Source organism: Spodoptera frugiperda, chromosome 5, assembly GCF_023101765.2.
Source record: "Spodoptera frugiperda isolate SF20-4 chromosome 5, AGI-APGP_CSIRO_Sfru_2.0, whole genome shotgun sequence".
Classification (NCBI taxonomy): Eukaryota; Metazoa; Arthropoda; class Insecta; order Lepidoptera; family Noctuidae; genus Spodoptera; species Spodoptera frugiperda.
The window spans coordinates 456,576-478,097 of record NC_064216.1 but is presented as its reverse complement, the minus strand read 5'-3'; the positions used below and the strand labels follow the sequence as shown (position 1 = coordinate 478,097).

General features: G+C 37.2%; 2 protein-coding genes across 2 annotated transcripts in view; both read right to left on the bottom strand.

The window, feature by feature from the left end:
- The window catches only part of LOC118271881 (ankycorbin), a 73,923-nt gene extending 66,393 nt beyond the window's left edge, over positions 1-7,530 (bottom strand). Inside the window, exon 1 of the mRNA XM_050693964.1 lies at positions 7,307-7,530. The gene's annotated coding sequence lies outside the window, so the exon portion shown is untranslated. The remainder of the gene's footprint in view (positions 1-7,306) is intronic.
- Positions 7,531-14,996: 7,466 nt separating this feature from the next.
- LOC118271762 (uncharacterized) lies at positions 14,997-21,378 on the bottom strand. The gene is made up of 3 exons (XM_035587953.2): positions 21,090-21,378; positions 16,195-20,917; positions 14,997-16,060 (listed from the first exon to the last, which is right to left on the bottom strand). The coding sequence occupies exons 1-3, from the start codon at positions 21,295-21,297 to the stop codon at positions 15,043-15,045; spliced, it is 5,949 nt and encodes a 1,982-aa protein (XP_035443846.2). The 5' UTR covers positions 21,298-21,378; the 3' UTR covers positions 14,997-15,042.
- Positions 21,379-21,522: the final 144 nt, after the last annotated feature.

Below are 21,522 nucleotides of genomic sequence, written 5' to 3'. Positions count from 1 at the left end.
CGGCCACGCCCGTTATGCCAGTTTGCTTTACCGTAAAAAGGTATTTATTTCTAGATAGTAATCTTACCAAGCGATTTATGGATGAGAAGACAGGGTATTTGGTCTGCGGCGAGATTGTCATTTGTTTCCAAGTAGAGTAGATTTCAAGATATCACGTTTTTTATAGTTATGATCACGGATTACAGAAACTCTGTATTTCATGGTTATGGTGCTATTATATATATTCTGGAGTGGAGGCTCCACCATCGTAGCATAAAATACATTACCTATACGTTTTTTATTTCGCCATATAGTGGCTCATAATGCCAATATACAATTATACAATGGAAACCCACTTTTCACTATGTTAGGAGACCTGTGTAATAGTGATAACGTAACTGAAAGCGAAGACCCTGAGGGTTGAACTCAGCATTCGTCTACTGGGAGTTGGACTACTTACTGATCCACAGTCGCCAATGATACTTTAAAGATAATTTAATTTTGAAATACCTAAACACTTATGTATCTGCTACTTACGACCAACAATTAACTCTAATATTCTTTTACACTACTACTTATCTGACAATAAAAACAAGACTCGTAATTCATTAGCTATTTATATAAAAATAATTGCGAGTAGGAATCCTGTCGCCCAGTAATTTAAGGGCGTAGCACACAGGCGACTATTAGACCAATTACACACGTAACGATTGGGCGACTGTCGGCACTAAGCACTAAGGCCCAGATAGTCGGCGCCGACACTTTTATTTTCAACGGACCTTAGCCAAGTATTTATAGGACATGTTTTCAACGCTGTGTGTTTACTCTTTACCTTTTAGAGAGAAGTAGTAACGAAGAGAAGCTATTTTATTTTATTATTGTTACATGATTGTCTGCAGTTTGTTGCCCATTAATATTAGCTTTAGTTTGAATTTTTCTAGATTTCAAAGTTTAACAGAAATATGAACTGTATTCCTCATTTAAATAATAAAGATTAGAGCATGTAGAGAATGTCCCGTTGGTCTTCAATTTTAATATTTAAAAACATGTAATGTTAATGTTACATTGTGTAATTCCTAATGGCATTTTAATTATAAGTAATAATCACCCATTCAGTCACATTCAATGACAACATTCAACAAAATCGATTGCTAATCCCCAACCAACGTTGGTAAATCCCCATTCAGATTCAGATAGTAAGAACAGTTAGAGATACCACTATCGGGTCATTTATTGGTTTATTTTTAACAGAACCACAGTCTCTGCCGACCCCCCTGTGGTACTACCGAGGTTATCGCTCGCATCGGTCACGCGATTGACATCGATTATTTTGTTTCTATTATTTTTACTTAAACACCTGCTTTTTGAACGTGATTTAGTATTTTCACCTGTAACCTAAGTTTTTTTTTTATTTTAAGAAAATGAGGGATTAGAAAGTTTTTTTTTTAATCTGAGATCAAGAGTCTCTTTGAAATCAGATTTCTAAGTCATTAGTCAGTCAGTATTGAAATTCGACAGGTACTGACATTTCATTCGTATGTGAAGAAGTTAATTTGACACGAAGACTAGTCTTAATCCACAAGTCAACAACTCTGAAACCCAAATATTAATAATGAAATAACATCTTAATACCTCAGTACCTCACGTCATTGTTCTTCATCGCTGATCCAGTGCTGGATGGTACTGCTCGGTACCACGGTGGTAGAGCGTGGCGTTAATAATAAATTAGTAATAAATTAGCGAGTCGCCGCGGGGCGCAAGCCTGCCCTTTGTACGACCGCGCAAAACCCGACAACTGCTGATTTTTATGACAGACCAAGTCAAAAGAACTGCATGGTTCCATCAGTACTGCCTCACTTAATATATGGCAAAGCTTTTGCATTCAAATAAGTCATAAAAGGAGGGAGAGTTCTTTATTTTAAGCGTGTAGAAGGTTTTAGAGAGAAGGAATTATACTAAACAATAGGTAGGTTATATATTGCATAATAGGTAATCAACTTATAATTATAAAACTGTTTTGTTGTCAAATATTCTTATTGAGTTAATACAGGTAAACCTGAATCGTCTCAATTGAAGCTATGTGTAACTAAACACAAAGCAATAAATCTAAACCATAACAGATGATATTGTCCCATATTTTTTGCAGAAACAGTAGCGGTTGTCCTAATTTGAGCGATTATCACGGAGTAGTTACCGGCACGAGCGGTACTGCGCGGTACCGAGGCTGGCAATAAATTCGCGACGCACGTCCTAACCTGCCGCCCTTCGCAACGTCGCGGCAAATTTAAATATTGTGGTGAAAGAAAACTTTCTTCTAACAGTCTTGATCCAAAAAAATGCTAAGTTATACCTACTGGTATTTAACGGTTTCCTGAAATACAATTTAGGAGCAAAGAACACATGAAGTCATCTCGAAGTATCAAATCACTCCAAAAGATAGAAGAAAATTAAAGCAATCTGTAGCACCTTGCTTGATGAACTAGCGTCTGTACTTGGTGACAATCCACATCAAGCTTTTTAGCCTAGTTTCCTTCAAGAGATCAACTTTCCGATACGACCAGTTTTTTACGTAAACGGTTTACTTCTTTGGTAAGTATATCTAATTATGTAGAAAAGTAAACTGCTTCTGATTACCTCATTAAACTACCTAGCCAGTGACACAAATCCTTCTTAATAAAGTTATTATAAGCTGATAGCAATATTGATCACTGACAAAAAAATAAAATACCTACACCAGGAAATAACAACTATGAAGCAAACTTACTCTTGTAATTGTGAATTAAAATCCTCTTGCTAAGAATGTCACCATGTCACTTGGTAAGTATACCTCATGCAGAACAGTCCCTCCAGATGACAGTCCTATCCGTAATAAATGGATGACACCTATCATTACTGCCTCCATTGTTCTGTGAAATTACTGACTGTAGTACAGAAGGTGGCAATTGAATTATTTTACATCCAAATTGGTGAAGCATTTGAATTGATAGTAAGTGGGTCACGAAGATATGGGTACGTATCTCGTTTCAGCTGCTATGCAACTTTTATAGATCCCGTTCTCAATAGACATCATTTAGGTATCAAAATCACAGATACAAATACAGCTATCATTATATTCGATAAATTAAACTACACCAAAACAAACAAACGCCCCAAACACGTCCCATTCAAGTATTTAACGCGTTTTACGAAGGAGCTATTAAGTGCAGCCAGGAGATCATAATCCGCCATGATTTCTCAATACAAGCGGCCATGGCAGTGCTCTCGGGCTACCGATAATACGTTTAATGGTTTAAGACCACCATAAAATGTGGAACGAGTGAATTATCGCCGCCGAAGTACCCATGGTATTCACTAATGAAGTCTTATGGGATTAACTTCACTATGAATCTTTGTTTTTGAATTTTTCCCGCCCCGAGATTTTTATGGGGAACTAAACCATGTTTGGCATGCAGGACCTCAGCCGATGTATGTACTGGAGCGTCATTATTTGTGTGCTGTACTGGTTTGGTCATAAATATGGCAGATAGGTATTTTATGTAACTGGTTGTTAGTGATATTTCCAGAATGGAATGCCAGGACGTTGTATTATTTTATAATGAAGAAACTTTATTAGTAAGATTAAATGTATAAATATGATCTAGTACACATTTCATCAAATTATTAGGGTCATGTGAACAACAATAAGTTAGATAGGTATTTGATCTAGATTTGTCTGATTTAAGACCTTAGTACTCACTAACTTCGACGAGGCAGTAAAAGTATCTTAGTAAGTTAAAAAAATAAGATAATAAGTATGTGTAGTTGTATCCCTGGATCGAATATCACCATGTACAACAAAATAACACGAACAGGTAATGTGGGTGTAAGTTACGAATACGTATCGTAATCGTATCGTATCGGTTACGTTGCGCGGTCGCAATGCGCGGGCTTCCCTCGACCGCCGTAATGCTATACCGGCTTACATTCACCCATGCTGCAGGTGTAAATACTTCACTGAACAATTGTTTTTATTGGTTGCTTTAAGCCTTTTATTGCAGTTTCTTTTCGCTTTATGTGGCAAAATCTTTGATTTAGAAAAAAAGTTGTAAGGTTCCTAAAGTAATCAAGGGTACAATTTTGGAGGAACCAGTCCGATTTGGACATCGATTTTTTCTTTCTAAAAGACATTCTTCATTATTGAAGATTGCTAGAAATAGAAATATCTCCTGCCTTATTAGTAATATCTCTTCTTCCTGATCTTATTTGAAGTGTGTCTTCTTTTTCCATTCTCTATATCAGCTTCTATGAAACATCGCTTTCAGAATTCCTCTATCAAATGCATTCTGCTCACGCAAAATTACGATTTTCTGCAATTTATTGCAATTTACACATAATGTATGATGTCTTCATATGCAATAAGTTATAAGTGGTCGCAATTACTGGGAGTGAAGTTATCACTCACAGGATCTGGCTCCGGCAGAATGTGTTCTAATTAAACTAGTCCTGATGATCATTGGGACGTCGACACTCTTGTAACATGGCGTGCCAGGTAGGGCTGCCGGCAGACACAAACTCTAGTTTACATACTAAGGTAATCATCAGGACAGAAGGATAGGTTTTATAATTATTAACTTTACACTTAAAGTGAACCAAAAGTCTTGTAACTATCGTCCTACTTCTTTAGCATTTTTAATAGCTTGGGTATATAAGTACATAATATACAATACAGTTAAAATAATATAATTGGATTAGTCGATCCGGTGAACTTATACAAATAAGAGAACGGACGGAAGTATAGACGCAGAGACGGGCATACCTATAAATAATATTAGTCAAATACAGCCTACTTAAATAAACAATTCTGGAAAGCACTAAAATGTTTATGGTTGTTAGGAACGAGGTCAGAATAGTTCAACAGGGCAAGACTTGAACCCGCGACCTATCGACCGACAGCCACAACAAACCTACGCCACTGCCGGTAAATATTATTGATCCAGTAGACCGGTGAGTAACATGAACTGTGAGCTCGTACAAGTTTATGGAGAGTTTCGTAGTAAAAAGCTACGATTACTTAAGAAATATATTTTAAAAATCTTAAGAAATAACATTTTTTTATATTTTGCTCGTTTTAAAACCAATAAGAATTACCGGTTTTCCGGACCAAAATGATCTAGAGAGACACTAGAGAGTTTTACCATATTAAAAATTGCGTGGTGAAAGCGCATATCTCTTCGCAGCCCTACAGGGGCTACAGGTGAAATAGTGGTGTACTAAACAAGATATAGAACTCAACATCTATCTAATTCGCGCCGTGGCCGCGGGCACATTATACATTGCACCTCAGTTTCACTTCGTACAACTCTGTACATCGCGCCGCATCACGCACGGACATTTGTTTTAGTTAAACATAACACTGGCAATATTTATTGGCCATGGAAAGTTGTATTCCATAAACACAGACAGTTAATAGGATTTGATTGCTTTTTTAGTTATTTGTATTAAAGAAAACATATTTCAAGAAACTAACAGTGTCGCCAGGATCAAGTTCGTCAGCAACAAGCTTAACGCCATAAAAATATCTCAGTGCATATCCAAGTTAAATAAATTCACACAATTATCGTTTAAAGCGTCTCACACCTATAGTTAATCCTAAAATATCGGTATAATACTATGAGCGTCTCAATAATGCTGATAAACGACGTCCATGACAGCTCATCTGTAGTATTTCTCGCATTTTCCCGCCATTGCGAGGGCCATAGAGCTATGCACACATTACCATAAAGCTTATAAGCGTGGCGTCTCTTACCAGCCTGTTGCAAAACTAGCTCTAGTCGGGAAAATATGGAACGAGATTGCAAGATGTAACAACGAATGCGTGTAAATTAGTTTGACGAGTGCAATGATAAGTAAAGTAAGTCCTAGATGGTAATTTTCAAATCAAGAGATAACTGCTACCAATGTGAACATCTTTAAAACGAATTCCTTCTATAAGAGTGCATAATATGTAGCAGAAGTACGTACATTGACGCCGTTGCCTCCGGGCGGTGGTCAGGGCTGATTGCCGTTAAATTGGCGGCTGTTTCCACGTCCGCGACTATTATTGTGAAAATGACTGCACAAGCAGTAGTTAGCAGGGGACTAACTGTTATTCGTAAGGCCGGCTTGCATCTCTCTCCTGTACTTATATTAATAGAAAGTAGCTTGCAAAGAAATCTGACGAAGTAAGATTAAGAATGAGTTAGCTCATGTGGTTTTTTAGATGTTAGGCATTAAAAATTAATACATATTCATACAACATATATGCACATTTTAATGAATCAACATAAGCCTGGAACAATAAGAAGTAGTTGACACATCACGACGTCAACCTTATAGCTCCATTTATGGCACAATCTCATATTTGAAGTGCAAATAAAGCTATTAACACACCGTCGTGATCCACTCGTGCTCTACGCAGACCTTCGTGACATTACCGATGTCTGTATCCTCTGTAGCCCTGTAGATATCGATCGTGTGCCCTAGGCTTTACGATTTTTTTTCTAAGGGGTTGTTTTGCGGTTAAAGCCCCTTCCCGTTCATTTCGAAATGTTATGTTTATAATCCGCTCGAAAACGAATGTAATAATTAACATTATATACAGTTTTATTACAGGTACGTATAGTATAGCATTGTAATGTCTGCTATGTTCATAAAATAAATACGTTATTTATTTACGTATTGTGGGGAAAAATAGCCTAACAATTTTTTTTTCAGAATTCGCCACTTCTTCAGCAAGCGTGATGATGACCAATACCCATTCATTTCTTTTGTGAGAATTTACATATTTTTTCATCTATTATTTTTTAATTTTGGCAGATATCCATGTTGATATTACAGTTACAATTTACTCTACCACCGACTACTACAGCTGGACTCCAGAGGTCAAGGTGTACATAACAATTTCGAAAATATTCATTGAAAATGTAAATAGCTACTAAATACTGTCCAAAAAAAACGGTTGAGGAAGTCCTGGTTTTTAAAAAAAACCTTGCCCCACACTGGGATACTATAGTAATTCAAAGTTGCGAAACCCCACCTAATTACTTAAGTGTACAATAAAGATTATTATCTATCTATATGTCAAACACCAACTTAGTTCTGTTACAAAACTTTTTGGAGTATAGTTTAAGGGTTCCTGAAGGTTCCAGAGGTCTGTTCATAATTTATGATATTGGCCCTAGGCCCCGTGTGGATAATACCTAGCTAATACACACCAGAAAGTTATCTACTTGCGAAGTACAACTTAACAATAGTAAATAAGCATAGTGACATAAGTAATCATTAAAAAACAACCAAAAAGTTAACTCACCAAGGTCCTTCAACCGGCAGAGACTTCATTCAGCTTCGCCACTTGTCTCTAATACAAACAAACACACAATCACACCACAGAACCACAAACACGTCACATTTTTTCCAAAAACTATTCAATTGCTGCGTAACTGCGTGACATTTTTGAACGCGATCAAAATTCAAATGTTTTTTTTTCCAATTCGTGAGCGTTCGTGCGTCTCCGGCAAACACCACAGGTATACAGCCGAGGCTTCACACCGGTACCACCCGGCCTTTTCCCTCATTAAATTAATACAACCATGTAGAAAGGGATAGCTAATATCTTGCAGGACTGCAAAAACTACAGATTTTCGTGTTTCTTGACGTTTTCGCTGAAGTTTTTTTTTATAGGTTTCATGATTTAGTTGATGTTTGAAGAGCAATGACTGTTTCCGTAGTACACTATTTAAAGAACCAAATTAGGTTAAATTTAATCCGAATTATAATTAGATTTTTTTGTACGAAGTCGGTTTGGCTTGATATAGTTCTATCTGACCCTGTAAACTAAGCTGTCTACTTCCACCGCCGGTTGACTAGGAAGGAACCGAGTGGGAGTTCCTTGGTTCCTATCCTAACAAACTTGTCCTGACGTCGAGTTGACGTGACGTGACGTGACGTGACACGTCACTAACAAATTGATCGTTAGTTTATATAAAGTTGTACACGTCAAACTCGATACTGTAGAAAGTTGCATTTATTTCTGATCGTACACTTATATTATATACCATGTCGATAGCTTTATCTAGCGGATTGTTTTTATAAGATCAATATCTTCTATACATATAATAAAATCGTAGAAAAGTGCTGTCTGTCGATGTCGAACCCAAAAATGTAATTAACTTTTTTTTTGTCTGTTTGTCTGTGTGTCTATGCGCGCTAATCTCAGAAACGGCTGATCCGAGTTGGATGCGGTTTTCACGAATATATTGTGGTATGCTTGAATTTACATTTAGTGTTTGTTTCATGTCAATCGGTTCATAAATAAAAAAGTTATGTCAAATTAAAGAATCACGTCGAACACTATTCTATGCTTATACCATTAATCTCCGCAACTATTTGACGGATTTGGTTAAAATTTGGTACAGATATAGTTTAGAACCTTAGAAAGGACATAGGATAGTTTTTATTTCAAAAATCAAAAAATAAAAATAAGAAATAAATTTATTCCGGACATACAGCTCACGGTTTCTGTATTCGCGGCATATTTACGGAACGCATACCCCGCGAATAAAGAGCTTCTACTGTATAAATAAATAATCCAAGTTGTCTTTATCCTCGATAGATGGCGTTGGGATCGAAATAGATCGCGCTATGGTTTCGTTACATTCATTTGGCCGAGCGCTTCGGTACTATCGTAGAAAAAGTGTATATCAGTCGTATGATTATTTGTCTGTAGTGGTCCTGCTGTTTCGTATATTCTAAATTGGTTTCGTTGTATTTGTCAATTAATAAGTTTATTTGTTGGGTTTTCCTGGTTTTACTATTTAACGTAGGTTTAGTTTGATATCGATTATTAGTAGTTACTGTAGTTAGTTTTTTTAATAAAATTGTAAATCTAATTTATAAATTAATTAGATCAGATTTATGTCGTTTCTTTTAAATTATTTAGTTTAAGCTTGGTTATTATAGCATAGAGGATATTTTGTAATATAATTTATTTTTTAATTGTTATAAATTCGTAATTCTTTAGTTTTAAGTTAGTTTTCATCTTAAGTTCGGAAAGATTATAATATTTCTTTAGGTAAAGTCCGTTTTTAAACTATTTTTTCAATGCCCTAAGTAAGTATACATCTATTAAATTCAAACGCAGAGCTCATTATGTTAATTTTTGAAGAGTTCCCTGGAATATCTTCCACATCTCATTTTTGAAGAGATCCCGCGAGATCGGGAACTATGTGGTTAAAACCAAAAATTTGCCAGAAGTCACTATTCCACGCGAACGAAGTCGCGGGCAAAAGCTAGTAAAGAATATATTAGGAAGACTAAATTTTAGTATTGATAGTAATAAAGTAGGTATAGAGCTAAGTAATTAAGTAAAAGCTTTCCTGTTTTCTGATCATTTTTATCCAAGAACTTGTACACTGAGTCATACCTAGGCACCAGTCATTCACTGGAGCACTCATCACTCGCGTGAGATTGCAGTCATATAAATTATGTCAAGAAATTACTTTTAGCCTGTTTACAATCATATAGGAAATAATTCTGAAAAAAAAACGTTTAATTAAAAAAATACCTGTCTTTTAGAAATGCAATAATTGATCGTTAATAACCTGTCTGACTACCGTACTCAGAGGCATTCAATGATAACCTAAAACTATTCCTTTGTAACGATTTTGTTTCCGAAAACAATCTCAAAGGTCTGGGTTAAGTAACCATTAATTAACCTTTTGAACGCCAATGGCATGAATAGATGTCATGCGCAAGCGTGCCCTGTGCGCCACCGACATCTATAGATGCCAAGAAACAGATCACAGAGAAAAACAAAATAAACACATTAAATCATTACTTTCACGTGTTTTATTGATGTATCTTAAGAACTGAATACCCAGTTATTACATAATTGTACACAGTGAACAAAATTGCAATATAGTTATTCTAATATTTGATTGATAAAAACAACTTAAATATCGGCTAAAAAAGCATGTTATCTCGCGCCAATGGCATGTATACATGCCTACTAGTGATGTAGTGTAATTCAAGTAATATTAAAACTTCAGCTAAATGACTCGCTTATTTTTTGTAATAACTATTAAAAAGTATATATATAACCTTAGTCTCTGAGAAAAAAGGTAAATATACTATATTTTAAACTGAAAAATTCTTGGGTATAATAGCATATCTTTACCTATATATATAATTCTTCTGTACGTGTGTATGTCACTGAACTTCTCTTAAATGACTGGATTGATTTTGATGATTTTTTGTGTGTGTTCAAGGGGATCTGAGAATGGTTTACATTCACAATTTTGTCCGCTGGACAATGTTTTTTTTAATTAATTTTTAATTTATTTGTAGTTGTTGATTTTGGAATGTTTTACATTGGATCCGACAAATGTTCAAATTAAAGACGTGTAGACAGGACAACGTCTGTCGGGTCCGCTAGTTTACTATATTTTCAATATTATCGACATTCCCTTTTCGCCAATCATGCGCATCCCTAGCATACTACCGATATGCAATCCCTTCTGCGCCATTGACATGTATAGATGTCGGACTCGTGACGTCGTAAGCGCATGCCGTGTTTTTAAATGCGGGGAAGTTGCAAAAAATATTTTATCGAGTACCTACATTATAATTGCAAAAATGGCGAGTAAGTTAATTCTAATTTAATGTCAGATGTTTTAATAGTAAGTACGAGTACAGTCTAGGGTAAATATACAATGTGATAGGGGCGAGACTTCTAACCCGTTAAGGCTGAATACTACATCCAATTTTAACGACAAAAGTCCTGGGTCGAAGGGGTCGAATCCCCTCCCCCTAAAAATTATGGCCATTTTAATAATTTTTTTACTTTTTTTGATATCAAAGGTTGTATGCGTCGTAGAAACAAAAAAAAGACGACAAACGGTAGCTAATAACCTTGGCTAACTAATTCATTACTTTTTTCATATGTTTGATAATGTTTTGGTGAGAAAAAAAATAATTTGTGAATTATTCTTACCGAAAAAATCACTATTTTCCTATATTTTCAATTAGGGGTTCAACACCCCATATTATTTTTTTTGTCGATAAAATTAGATGTAGTACTCAGCCTTAACGGGTTAGAAGTCCCACGCCTATCACATTGTATAGATACAAGTAGGTATGATGTAAGTTTATATGTACTCATATAAAGACGACTCATTTTAATATGACGAGTTTAAATAATTAGGTATATACTTAGTGCACAACTTTGGTAGGTATATAGATTTATAATGTCATTCTCTTAATAATTATGCTATGTTACCTACTGCTTAATTATTTAAGTTTCATTTAAATTTCGGTACCTGGTTAAATAGTTTATTTCGTGTTTTTGTCACATATTTGTGTCGTTGGCGCTAGGGGACAGTTTTCGCTTGTCACGTATTTGTGACCCTGACGAAAATGAAAATAAAATTGATTATCGATGAAGTTTTGGAATCCCTATTTTTTTCGTAGGTATTTGCGGTGAATTTGTGGCCTGGCGTTGAGGGCAAGTTCATGCGTTTTTGCTCTGGCGTTCAAAAGGTTAACTATGAGTACGGCACTTAGTGTACTACGTTATAAGAACCAAAGCACAAAATAATAGCTCCACCACAAAGCTGGACAAAAGATACCGACAGTTATATCTTTATTCTTCTTATTGGTATAAATAAAAGAATTGCAAGATCAGCAAGATATTGTGCGTCCGACGTTAACATGGGTATCGGCGGCGAAATAAGAGGGCTGCCATCTTGGAAAATGGACGCCGCCGTCCATCTGATGCACAAAGGAACTAATGAGTGCTGAGTAGCGAATCAGCTTTGAATATGTTGCAATTTGCAATACCGGAATAAAAATATTCTTAGCACAATATTAATTGAATAAGTAGGAACTGTTTCCTGACTAGTGCCATTCGTCTCTATAAATAATTATATTCCAAGAGCTGGTTTTTTTGAGTTTGCCCACAGTAACTGCCATAATAATTCACACTCGGAGATGTAAGTAATCAAGTACGTATCCAGTTTATTCCAATCTTAGATCATTTCAACCTGACATTGCGACAAGTGATACTAATCCGACAGGCGGTCAAACAGACCAACTAAACAGGTTGAGTCGGTGTTAAAAATGCCCCTAATTCTCGGATCAGCCCAGATTTGTCGATGGAGGGTTGGGCAATGCTCGCCTCTTTATTAAATCGACGTGGTATAATAGGTTAAGTAGTGATACAGTTTGATTATAAACCAAACATTGAATCCCACGCTTATATTATAATCTGATGAATGCTGTAGGTGTGTAGTGCGACTTATAGATTCTTTCAGAACCGCTATCTACCTGGGTTGGAACATAGGGACTTCACTTGATGACTACTAAGTTTTTAGTTAAAATACATGGGGTACCACTTACCAGTGTAATATAGTTTATCCATAATTTCTCACGAAAGGGCAATCTTTCATCTCTATCCATGAAAGGGCCGAGCCTATTGCCATACACCAGCCACGAATTTTTCAATAAAACGTGTTGATCTGTATGACACAGACACGCCTAAAATTGTCGAAAACCAACATATAGGTATGTACCGGTTCATTAAATGCAAAAATTGGAAGCGGCGTCGGCGCCGTGGGAACAGCTTGAATGTGGATCGACAATGTCGCAGAATAGAAGATACAGTACGATCTTAAAAAATTAGCGGCCCATAGTACTTACTTTTGGGTACATCTTAATAATACCTAGTTACTTACATTATCACTTTATTGGAAGGTGGATTACCTATCTACCTCCTCTTTTTTCAAATTAGCTTGTGGGATCTGATTAAATCCCATGCATAACAATAACAGCCTCCATAATGGTCCTTACCTACTTAGGTACATTCCTACCAAACCTAGGTAAAGTAAAGAATAGGTAGCTTAGGGCACTAAACTTTTCATTAAATTTTACAGGCAAAGAAACCTTATCTTTAAAACTTGACACACTCTGTATGTGCACGCTACCTGAATAATGCATTGTGATCCTAATTAGATGACGAGATATTCGTTCGTTTTTTGATGGCGATTGAATGTACATACATGAGTATGTACCTAGTAGGTACCTCTCTGCCTGTACTCTATAGAATTCAGACAAGGTCGTCAGGCTGGGTAGCCGACCTCATTTTAATCACAAATCTGCGTTGAGCTGCCAAATAGATTTAGATAAAAAATAACACTATCGTTTCAACAGGAAGAAGAATTTAAAATAGGCTTTACCTACGAAAATAATTTTATAAACATAAAATAGAATAATTTAAAATATGAGTAGGAGGTACGTACCTACGTACATTCCACCACTGAAAATCTTTATATATATAATTCTTCTGTAAGTGTGTATGTCACTGAACTTCTCTTAAACGACTGGACCGATTTTGATGAGATTTTTTGTGTGTGTTCAAGGGGATCTGAGAATGATTTAGATTCACCCGCACACTCTCCGAAATGTCCGCTGGACAATGCTTTTGCGCCTGTGTTCAAGGCTTAATCCACAAGCGCATCGTCATTGATGAGCCTCTTGGCACGCCTTTCAATGTGTTCGAGCGCATCCAGCTGGTATTTGGCCGAGCCGTCCCAAAGGTGAGAACAGTACTCCATACATGACCGAACCTGCGCTTGGTACAGGCTCAGCAGTTGTTTCGGTGTACTGCCTCGTTGGTAGAGTCGGTCGCAAGTACAACCACGCAAAGGGCCCCAGATGCGATTCCCGGGTCGGACAAAGTATTATTACTGGGGTTTTTGGGTTTTTCGAAAATTTCTCCCCAATTACATGGGACTTATAAGACAAATGCTGAAAAGTGGGTGTCCATTGTACAGTGGTATTACGTGCCGTACCTAATTTACACCCCTACCGGTAGGTTAGGTAGGTACGGGTAGGTAGGGGTGTAAATTCTTCCTTCGGGGATGAAAAGGCGCGACGATACATAAAATAAACAAAGTAGCCGGCCCATAAATAACGCGGCAAGATATTTAAATACAATTATAATTAGACGTCGTTGTCCGGTACCGCGTATACAGAATCAACTTGTCTCATTGCGGGCCGCTCGCATACAAGTGTCGGCCGCGGAGCGGACAAGAAAATCACCGCAACCACCGATAACACAAGATAGATTACACGAGCATTTATCTCGAGCACCTGTTAATTGGAGAACTTATTACACGACGGCTGTATATTGATTACCTGCCGACTCGTTTGCAAGTTTGAAGACAGCTCATCCATCATTTCTGGACAGCGAAAATAGTTTTTTTAGTCTCAACGATATGACATGACCTTGGTGCAAATTATTGGAGTTTTGTTATTGTCTGTCATGGAAATTAGACCGTTTTCTACTGTTACAAAGTCGATGGCTTCCACTGTAATGTTATAATTATATGCTTGCCTTTTTCACCTATCCTACGTCTGCCAATCTCATCATATTATTGAAGAAAGGGGAGGCTGTAAGGTGTGAGTTATTCTGTTTATAGTGGCATAGAAGAGATAGGTTCTAATTTATAAAATTTATGATCTACTGATAGGTAAGTATCGCGACAAAACGGGAAAATTCTGATAACATCTAAACTCACTATAATTAGTGGAGAAATTAAATACCAGACACCAATTCTTAAGAAATGTGTCGAGTAAATCAGTGTGGAGTCAGGCATAAGTCACGAAGTATGGCAGTCGGCATCATTAATCAATGATCATAGATAACACGTGTGATGTGTTAGGCTGCGCACGCGACGCTTCCGTGTGTTATGTGCATGGTGTCAAATGACACTCATTAATATCATGACACGCAAGCGTAACATGGATACATGTGTTTGTAGCGATTTATTAGTGAAAATTAAACACTAGGAACACATGATTAGTAACATATTTGAAGTTTTAATCATCGCAAATAATCAAATACCAAGAGAATCCAACGCGTGCCCGACAGTCGAATTTGCATTTGTTATATTTTTTATTCGTTAAGTTATAAGGATGCGTTACAATAATACAATTAATTTCAATTTTATTTGTAATATTTATTATAACAAGTATAATTATATTCTTCCCTTACAGTACATACGTCTGTACCACTTCTGTCAACGCATTCACTAAAATAGTTTTATATTCACATTCCAAGTTCACCGTCATATTCTGACTTTTCAACACAAGCGCATCACTGGCCAGCAAGGCCTTTGATAGCAACCGAGTAACCTCTTGAACCTTATTATCCTTAAACCACACGCCTACTTTATTCACCAAACTTAACATTTGTTTCTTTGATAAACTCTTAATGCTCCGCTTCGACATAAGTCTGCATATCCTCACGTAGTACGCGGCATCTTCAACTTCTAAATCATCTAAATGTTTCAGTAAATCGTAATGTATCACTAGTATCTCTTGTTCCACGTCCTTGTTAGTTCTCAGCTCTATGAACTCATTCACCTTCCCATTCTTAGCTGCTATGTTTCTGGAGAGAGCAGCAATATTCATGCTGTACATCATGTTGTTGATTAACCTAAATATTCCTTTGATTAACGTCTTCTCGCTCGTCTGCCGCACCACTGAATGTAGCCACGACAGCAGACCATGCCCCTCGACCAATATCTCGAAAGCTCTAGGCACTGCCACTACCGAACTCAATGCTCCCAGAATTGTTTCCTTCACCTTCTTATCACTTAAAACCGAGGAATAGAAATCCATGATCATTTTGAGGCACATTGTCTTGAACACGACGTCTATGTCTGTCATGGTCTTAGTTCCATCTCTAATGATTTCTAGTATCCAGAGCCTTCGTTCAATAGCTTCCACGTCACTATCGTGGAAGAGACTGAGGAAATCAGGTACCAAGGTACAATCTACAAAGTTTTTGGCTATTAGGAAGTTGTTGACAGGTTTGTACAGGGGGTCGAATGGCGCCGTAGACACCATGAGAGCTCGAGCGAGGTACAGGGCGTCAATGGCCGGCAGCTTCGGGTTCTTCAAGTCCTGACCTTCGAACGGCTCGGAGCTGGTGATGGCAGAGGTGAGACTGCGACGCAAAGTGCTTATGAAGTCCGTCAGGAACAGCTTGTCATTTTTGTGTCGTCTGAAATAGAATAATACGAAGGTTTTAAACGAAATACTTATTATAAAATGTTTACATATTCAAATCAAATCAAGTATAAAATGTAGTGTAAAAGAAAGAAAGTAATTACTTTATTATAAGTTGTTAGAACTTACGTTTCAGTTTCCAGCAGCATACAGAAGCGATGGAGTACGTGGTACGCGACCGCTCTCATCATGGGGCAGTGTGAGCTGAGCGCCATCACCGGCACTGACAGCAGCCCGCTGCGCAACATCTTGAAGCAGGACGCCACCGAGCCCGGCGCCAGCAGGTGGCTCAGCAGGGGGAACACGAACATAGGGTCGTAAATACCTTCATCCTGATCTACATTTGAGGAGTGCAACAGATCTCCTCCAACATACTGAGACATTATTCCTTCGTACTTCCCTTTAACAACCAAATTCCTCACAGCACCCTCACCGTCTTTAGTAACATACGGCTTCAATGCTCCATCTTCCATCATCTCGTTTAACACCGACCTTACTGAATCTGTTACTTCACGCGCCACGCCAATATTTGCCTTTAATTCGTAATGGTACTCAAATTTCTGTGACACTGGAAAGTTTCTAACTGTTCTTTCAATTACCTCTTTGTCAAATAGATTGAGAACTTGATTGGGCGTGGGGTGGGACCATAGTGAGGATGATCTGTTCTTCCTGACAGCGTAGTAGTTAGCAGCGGAGTCACCCCACACGTAAGGTTTGTATTCGTTGACCGGCTGACCGTTCGTTTCATAGAAATGTAGAATGGCTACAATTAGCCTGTCGCACGGACTTCTCGTCGCGTGGTATGCGCTCAGGTAAACAGGTATGTGCTGTGTCTTCATGACAGATTTGTTCTTTAGTATCAACGTGTATAAGAACTCTATCAACCTAGATTTGATGTCGGAGCTGTACAGACTGAGCATGACATTTAGGAATTCCGAATGTGATGTCACCATGTCAAATAGCGTCGTTATATCATCGTGGTTGTCCGGGTATAAAAGTTTCACCAATTCTGTGAGTAAAGCCAGAAGTTTCGGTCCGATCGTGTAACCTTGATCAATGGTTTTGATTTTTAAAGAATCTTTTAACGTTGCCTTACAGAAGTTCTGCCATACAGCGCTCTCGGTCATTTTCTTGAAATCATCCTTTTGTGCAATATCTAATCCCTCTACAATACCACAAATTTGGACAATGCTATGGACGGCAGTAATAATTTCATTCAAAGCATCTATCTTATTTTCTTTTAAAGCCATAGTTGCAAGATTTAACATACACGAGAGATAGTTTAGGAGATGCTCCTTCTTAGCAATATTTTCACAGATCTTCAAAAATACATTTTGCAATATTTGAACATGACTGCATTCTACGGTTTCAAATTTATGGGTTTTATTGAATAACTTCAAACAGTCTTGGACGTCCATACACTCGATTACCAACTTCCTGATAAATTGCCAACACGCTACGTAAATTTGACCGGCCTTGTGGGGTTTTTCTACCATTTTAATAATATTCGATTTATATTCATTGTATATAGTCGCTAAAAAGTCTTTGTTATCGAGCAAGAATTGGTTGTGGTTGATTACTGCGGAGCCTAGAGGTAGCGTTAGTTCTCTTTGGGATAATATCTCGGGACGGACGATTTCGCCTTTAAAGACATTGCAGAACTTGACGTTAAACTTCAACAGTACTGCTGCAAGGGTCGCAGTAGACTTTCTTAAGTTGTTAAAGTAGAAAAACTGTTTGAAATCATCTTCTGACACCCGCAACGCTTGGTGCGGTTTGTTTTCGAAATATTTCGTTAATGCGTTCTCTAAGCTTGTTAGATTAGGATTTAATTCTTTGTTCGATAGTAAATTGGTGTACAGCGAGATTGTCTTCTTCAAAATATTTGGTTGTAACTCCAAACTAATTGTTTCAGAATATTTTTCTATCAAATATCTCAATAGCTCTAGAACCAGACTGGGTTCCTTGTCATCTCTCAAACAAGCGTCTGTATCGACGCCGAATATAAGGTTAAACAATTTGATGTCATCATCATGAGATAATCCTACTTTTTCTAATACGCGTGTGGTGTACTGGCTGTCTGCATTCTTCCTTTTATTGATCTTGATGAAGGCCTTAGTGATCTCATTATAGTTTTTCTGTTGATAGGTATTTAGAAGTTTATGTTTGTTATTTAAATTATTTACAATATCTAAGTTATGTGTTAGGACTTGTAGCAGAAATTCGGTTGCATGTAAATTTGATGACTCTTTTCCAACGTTGAGAGGTTTGTATATCTTCAGGAATTGTGGGTTTTTAAATAAAGTCAGTATTATCGTCCGACATACATCAATACAGAGGTGCTTTTTCCCAATTTCGATAATGCATTGAAAGTAGTCAGTTATCCGTTTCTGCTGTTCTTCATTCAACTGTCCAATGTTAGTAAGTCTCACAATGCAGAATATCAAATACTTTGCCCACATCAACATTTCCGAATCGTCCACTACTTTTGAAGTGACCAATTTATAATGAACATCGTTGATCACAAAATCACCATCTTCTGTAACCTCTTCCAAAAATGGGAACACATCTTTTAAAGAAACTTCTTCACTATCGACTATGGAACTTGATATTGTTTTCAGAACATTGTCCTGACCCACGATCGTGTCTGAGATAGCCACGGGTTGCCCTATCCAGCTCGCGACGTAATTCCGAGCATCTAATTTACAATCTCCAATTAATACTTCAGTTAACTCAGGCGAGTAATTGCAGTGAAGTAAGTTAACGATGTAAAGAGATAGAAAATGTTTTAGACTCTTCTTAGCATCCTTGTTTGACTGTAAGTACTGCATGCAGCCCACAATAAAAGGTGAAGGCATTCTACTTTCTAGAAACACATTATCTTCAGTGGCTTTGTTCTCCATTAGATCATTAAACAGCTTCTTCAGACTGTCCTCAGTATTTTCCGAAGATATTTCAAAATGCACCAACTGATTCCTCACATATTCAGTCAAATCTGTAATGTTTTCTAGAATGTATTCTACAATGTCACTAATCAGAGAGGATGGGTTGACTCTAGCATTCCTCAGTGTGTACAATATCAAATGTATTTCGTCTTCATCCCCTTCAAAGATCGCCGTATTTTTGAAATAAATTCGTAAAGTGTCCTTAGCTTCAATCCAGGTGTCATCTTCTTCACTCATATACACATCCAACATTATTAAGAAAAGTTCCTTAAACATTGGATTCTTCAAAGATATTGCAGAACTATCTAATGTTAACCATAGAGATACAATTTTAAATTTCAACAATGCAACATGACCAGTTTCAAGTGTTTTAGAAAAATCTAATATTTTCTTCATATCTATACTATCTTCCAAGGTTTCAAAATATGCTGGGTGGATGTCATTGTACAGTAGCAGGAGATCAACTAGAGATATCAGAGCATCTGTATCACTTATTTTAGGAAGTCTATAGTCCTTAGTATTCTCTACTTCTGCTGTTTTGGCAGATGTGACATTGTCTATTAACATTACTATGCTAGCAGGTGTTGGTAAATGTTTAGGAATAAAATACTCCAACTTATTTTTTAAATCAGCTGTCTGTGCTGTTTCTTTGCTCTCCAATATCTGTAAATACCTCTTCAGACATTGCAGCATCTTGACAAGAACTTTGACACAGTAAAGGGACACTGTCTGGTCTTTCCCTAGACTGACATTGATGTACTTCAGTAATGGTACTGGTAATGTTACGAATCTGACAAAATTGGCAATCTGTACAGGATTCAGGTGAGTCATTCTAGACACCATGTCTTCTGGTCTCAATTTGTTTAGCAGCTTGATTGTGAAATCTGTAGTTCTTTCCCATATTGGAGAATGTTGAGGCTCAAAGCTTTGTTCTAGTACGCTGCACAGAGCTCGGTGTAGGTCAGGGCATTTGTACATTATATTTAAGATCACCTCACATTCACTCTCATTCTCCCACGGCCTCTTCAGAGTCAGCAGAGCTTTATATAGATTCTGATTTTTGTTAGCATCAACTGTACCTAGGGAATAGTCAATGAAGTAGAGACCCGTTTTGTGCGAAGTAAATAAAGTAAGTAGTATGTCACTAAGTAGGTTCATTATATCTGGACGGAGCTCATTCCTCACTTCTTGACTTAATTCTGGAGGACCTTTCCATGAAAATACTTTGAAGAGATTGTGTAGCACTTGATGACTGAATGTTTTCAACTTGAGACTTTTTGATATCAATGCATTGTCTACAACATTCTTTTTCAAAATGTTTAAAAATATCAACACAGCCTCTGGTTCGTCATTAATCAAACCGGGTATGACAAGAGCCAGCAAGCCTTGCTTCTCCAGGAGAGCTTTTATCAGGGGCAAGTGGCCTTCAATCAGGAATGAAGTCATGAAGTGAACAAATGTTGTCCTCACATTATCCTTTTCTTTGAAGTTGGGCTTCTCAACCACATGCTGCAAGTGTTTTGGAGTCAATGGGGCCTGGTTGAGTACTTCAACCCCTAAATCTGAATTTAGTGTGACCATTGATGTCAGTAGTTTAAGAACCACTTTCCTGTGTCGAGGACCAGAGCTCTCGCTGATCATAATCTCTATAGTAGACATGAATGTGTTCAGGAAGTAGCGACACGCCTCCTCTGTGATAGATATCATGTGAGGGAGGGAAGACTGTACCTTCACAATGATAAGATGGAAGATGTGAAATGCTGGGGTGGCTAGAGTGAGGTTTTTCTTGTTGTCTGCAGTGATCTGTCGCAGTATTTCGTGAGAGTTGCCGCCACACTTAAGGTATTCCAACAGGTAGTCAGCAGGACTGTCAGGGTTTAGACACACTTGTAGGAATTGTGTTAGAGCTGGAAATATAAAACAAAATGATTAATAATTTGCGTTTACTCAATATAACATATCTCACAAAATTTACTCTAAAACATTTATTATTGTGCAAACGGCATGCACTATGTTTACTGTGATTAAATGTGCACATAACATGCAGTTATTCAAATTAAAATAAATGTTTACGCTTACCCATAGTCTGGCCTTGCTTTGCTGATAGTTCTTTACGAAAATATTTCACATCAAAACCGTCTTTTTTGGAAGTAAATGCATGTTTATTATCGGAGTCCGCCGCGTTTTGAGGTTGTTCGTCGGTTCCATTCTCAATACTTTCAGACTCAGCCTTCTTAGGTTTTTTAGGTGACTTATCTTTTTCGTTTTCGAATTTACGTTTACCCATGTTGCTGCATTTACAGTTTAATTAATATTTATAAAAATTCACACCGCACCGCACACGTGAGAATGTTTTGACAATTGCCAATGTGAGTTTGACAATTATGACATTGACATGACACTTGACGTATTCGGTTTTTCATTTTGATTGGAAATATTAACATGGGATCTAGTATTTTTAGCTAGTTAGTTTTTATTTCATTTTAGGTTTTTTTTAAAGTTGTAAATAATT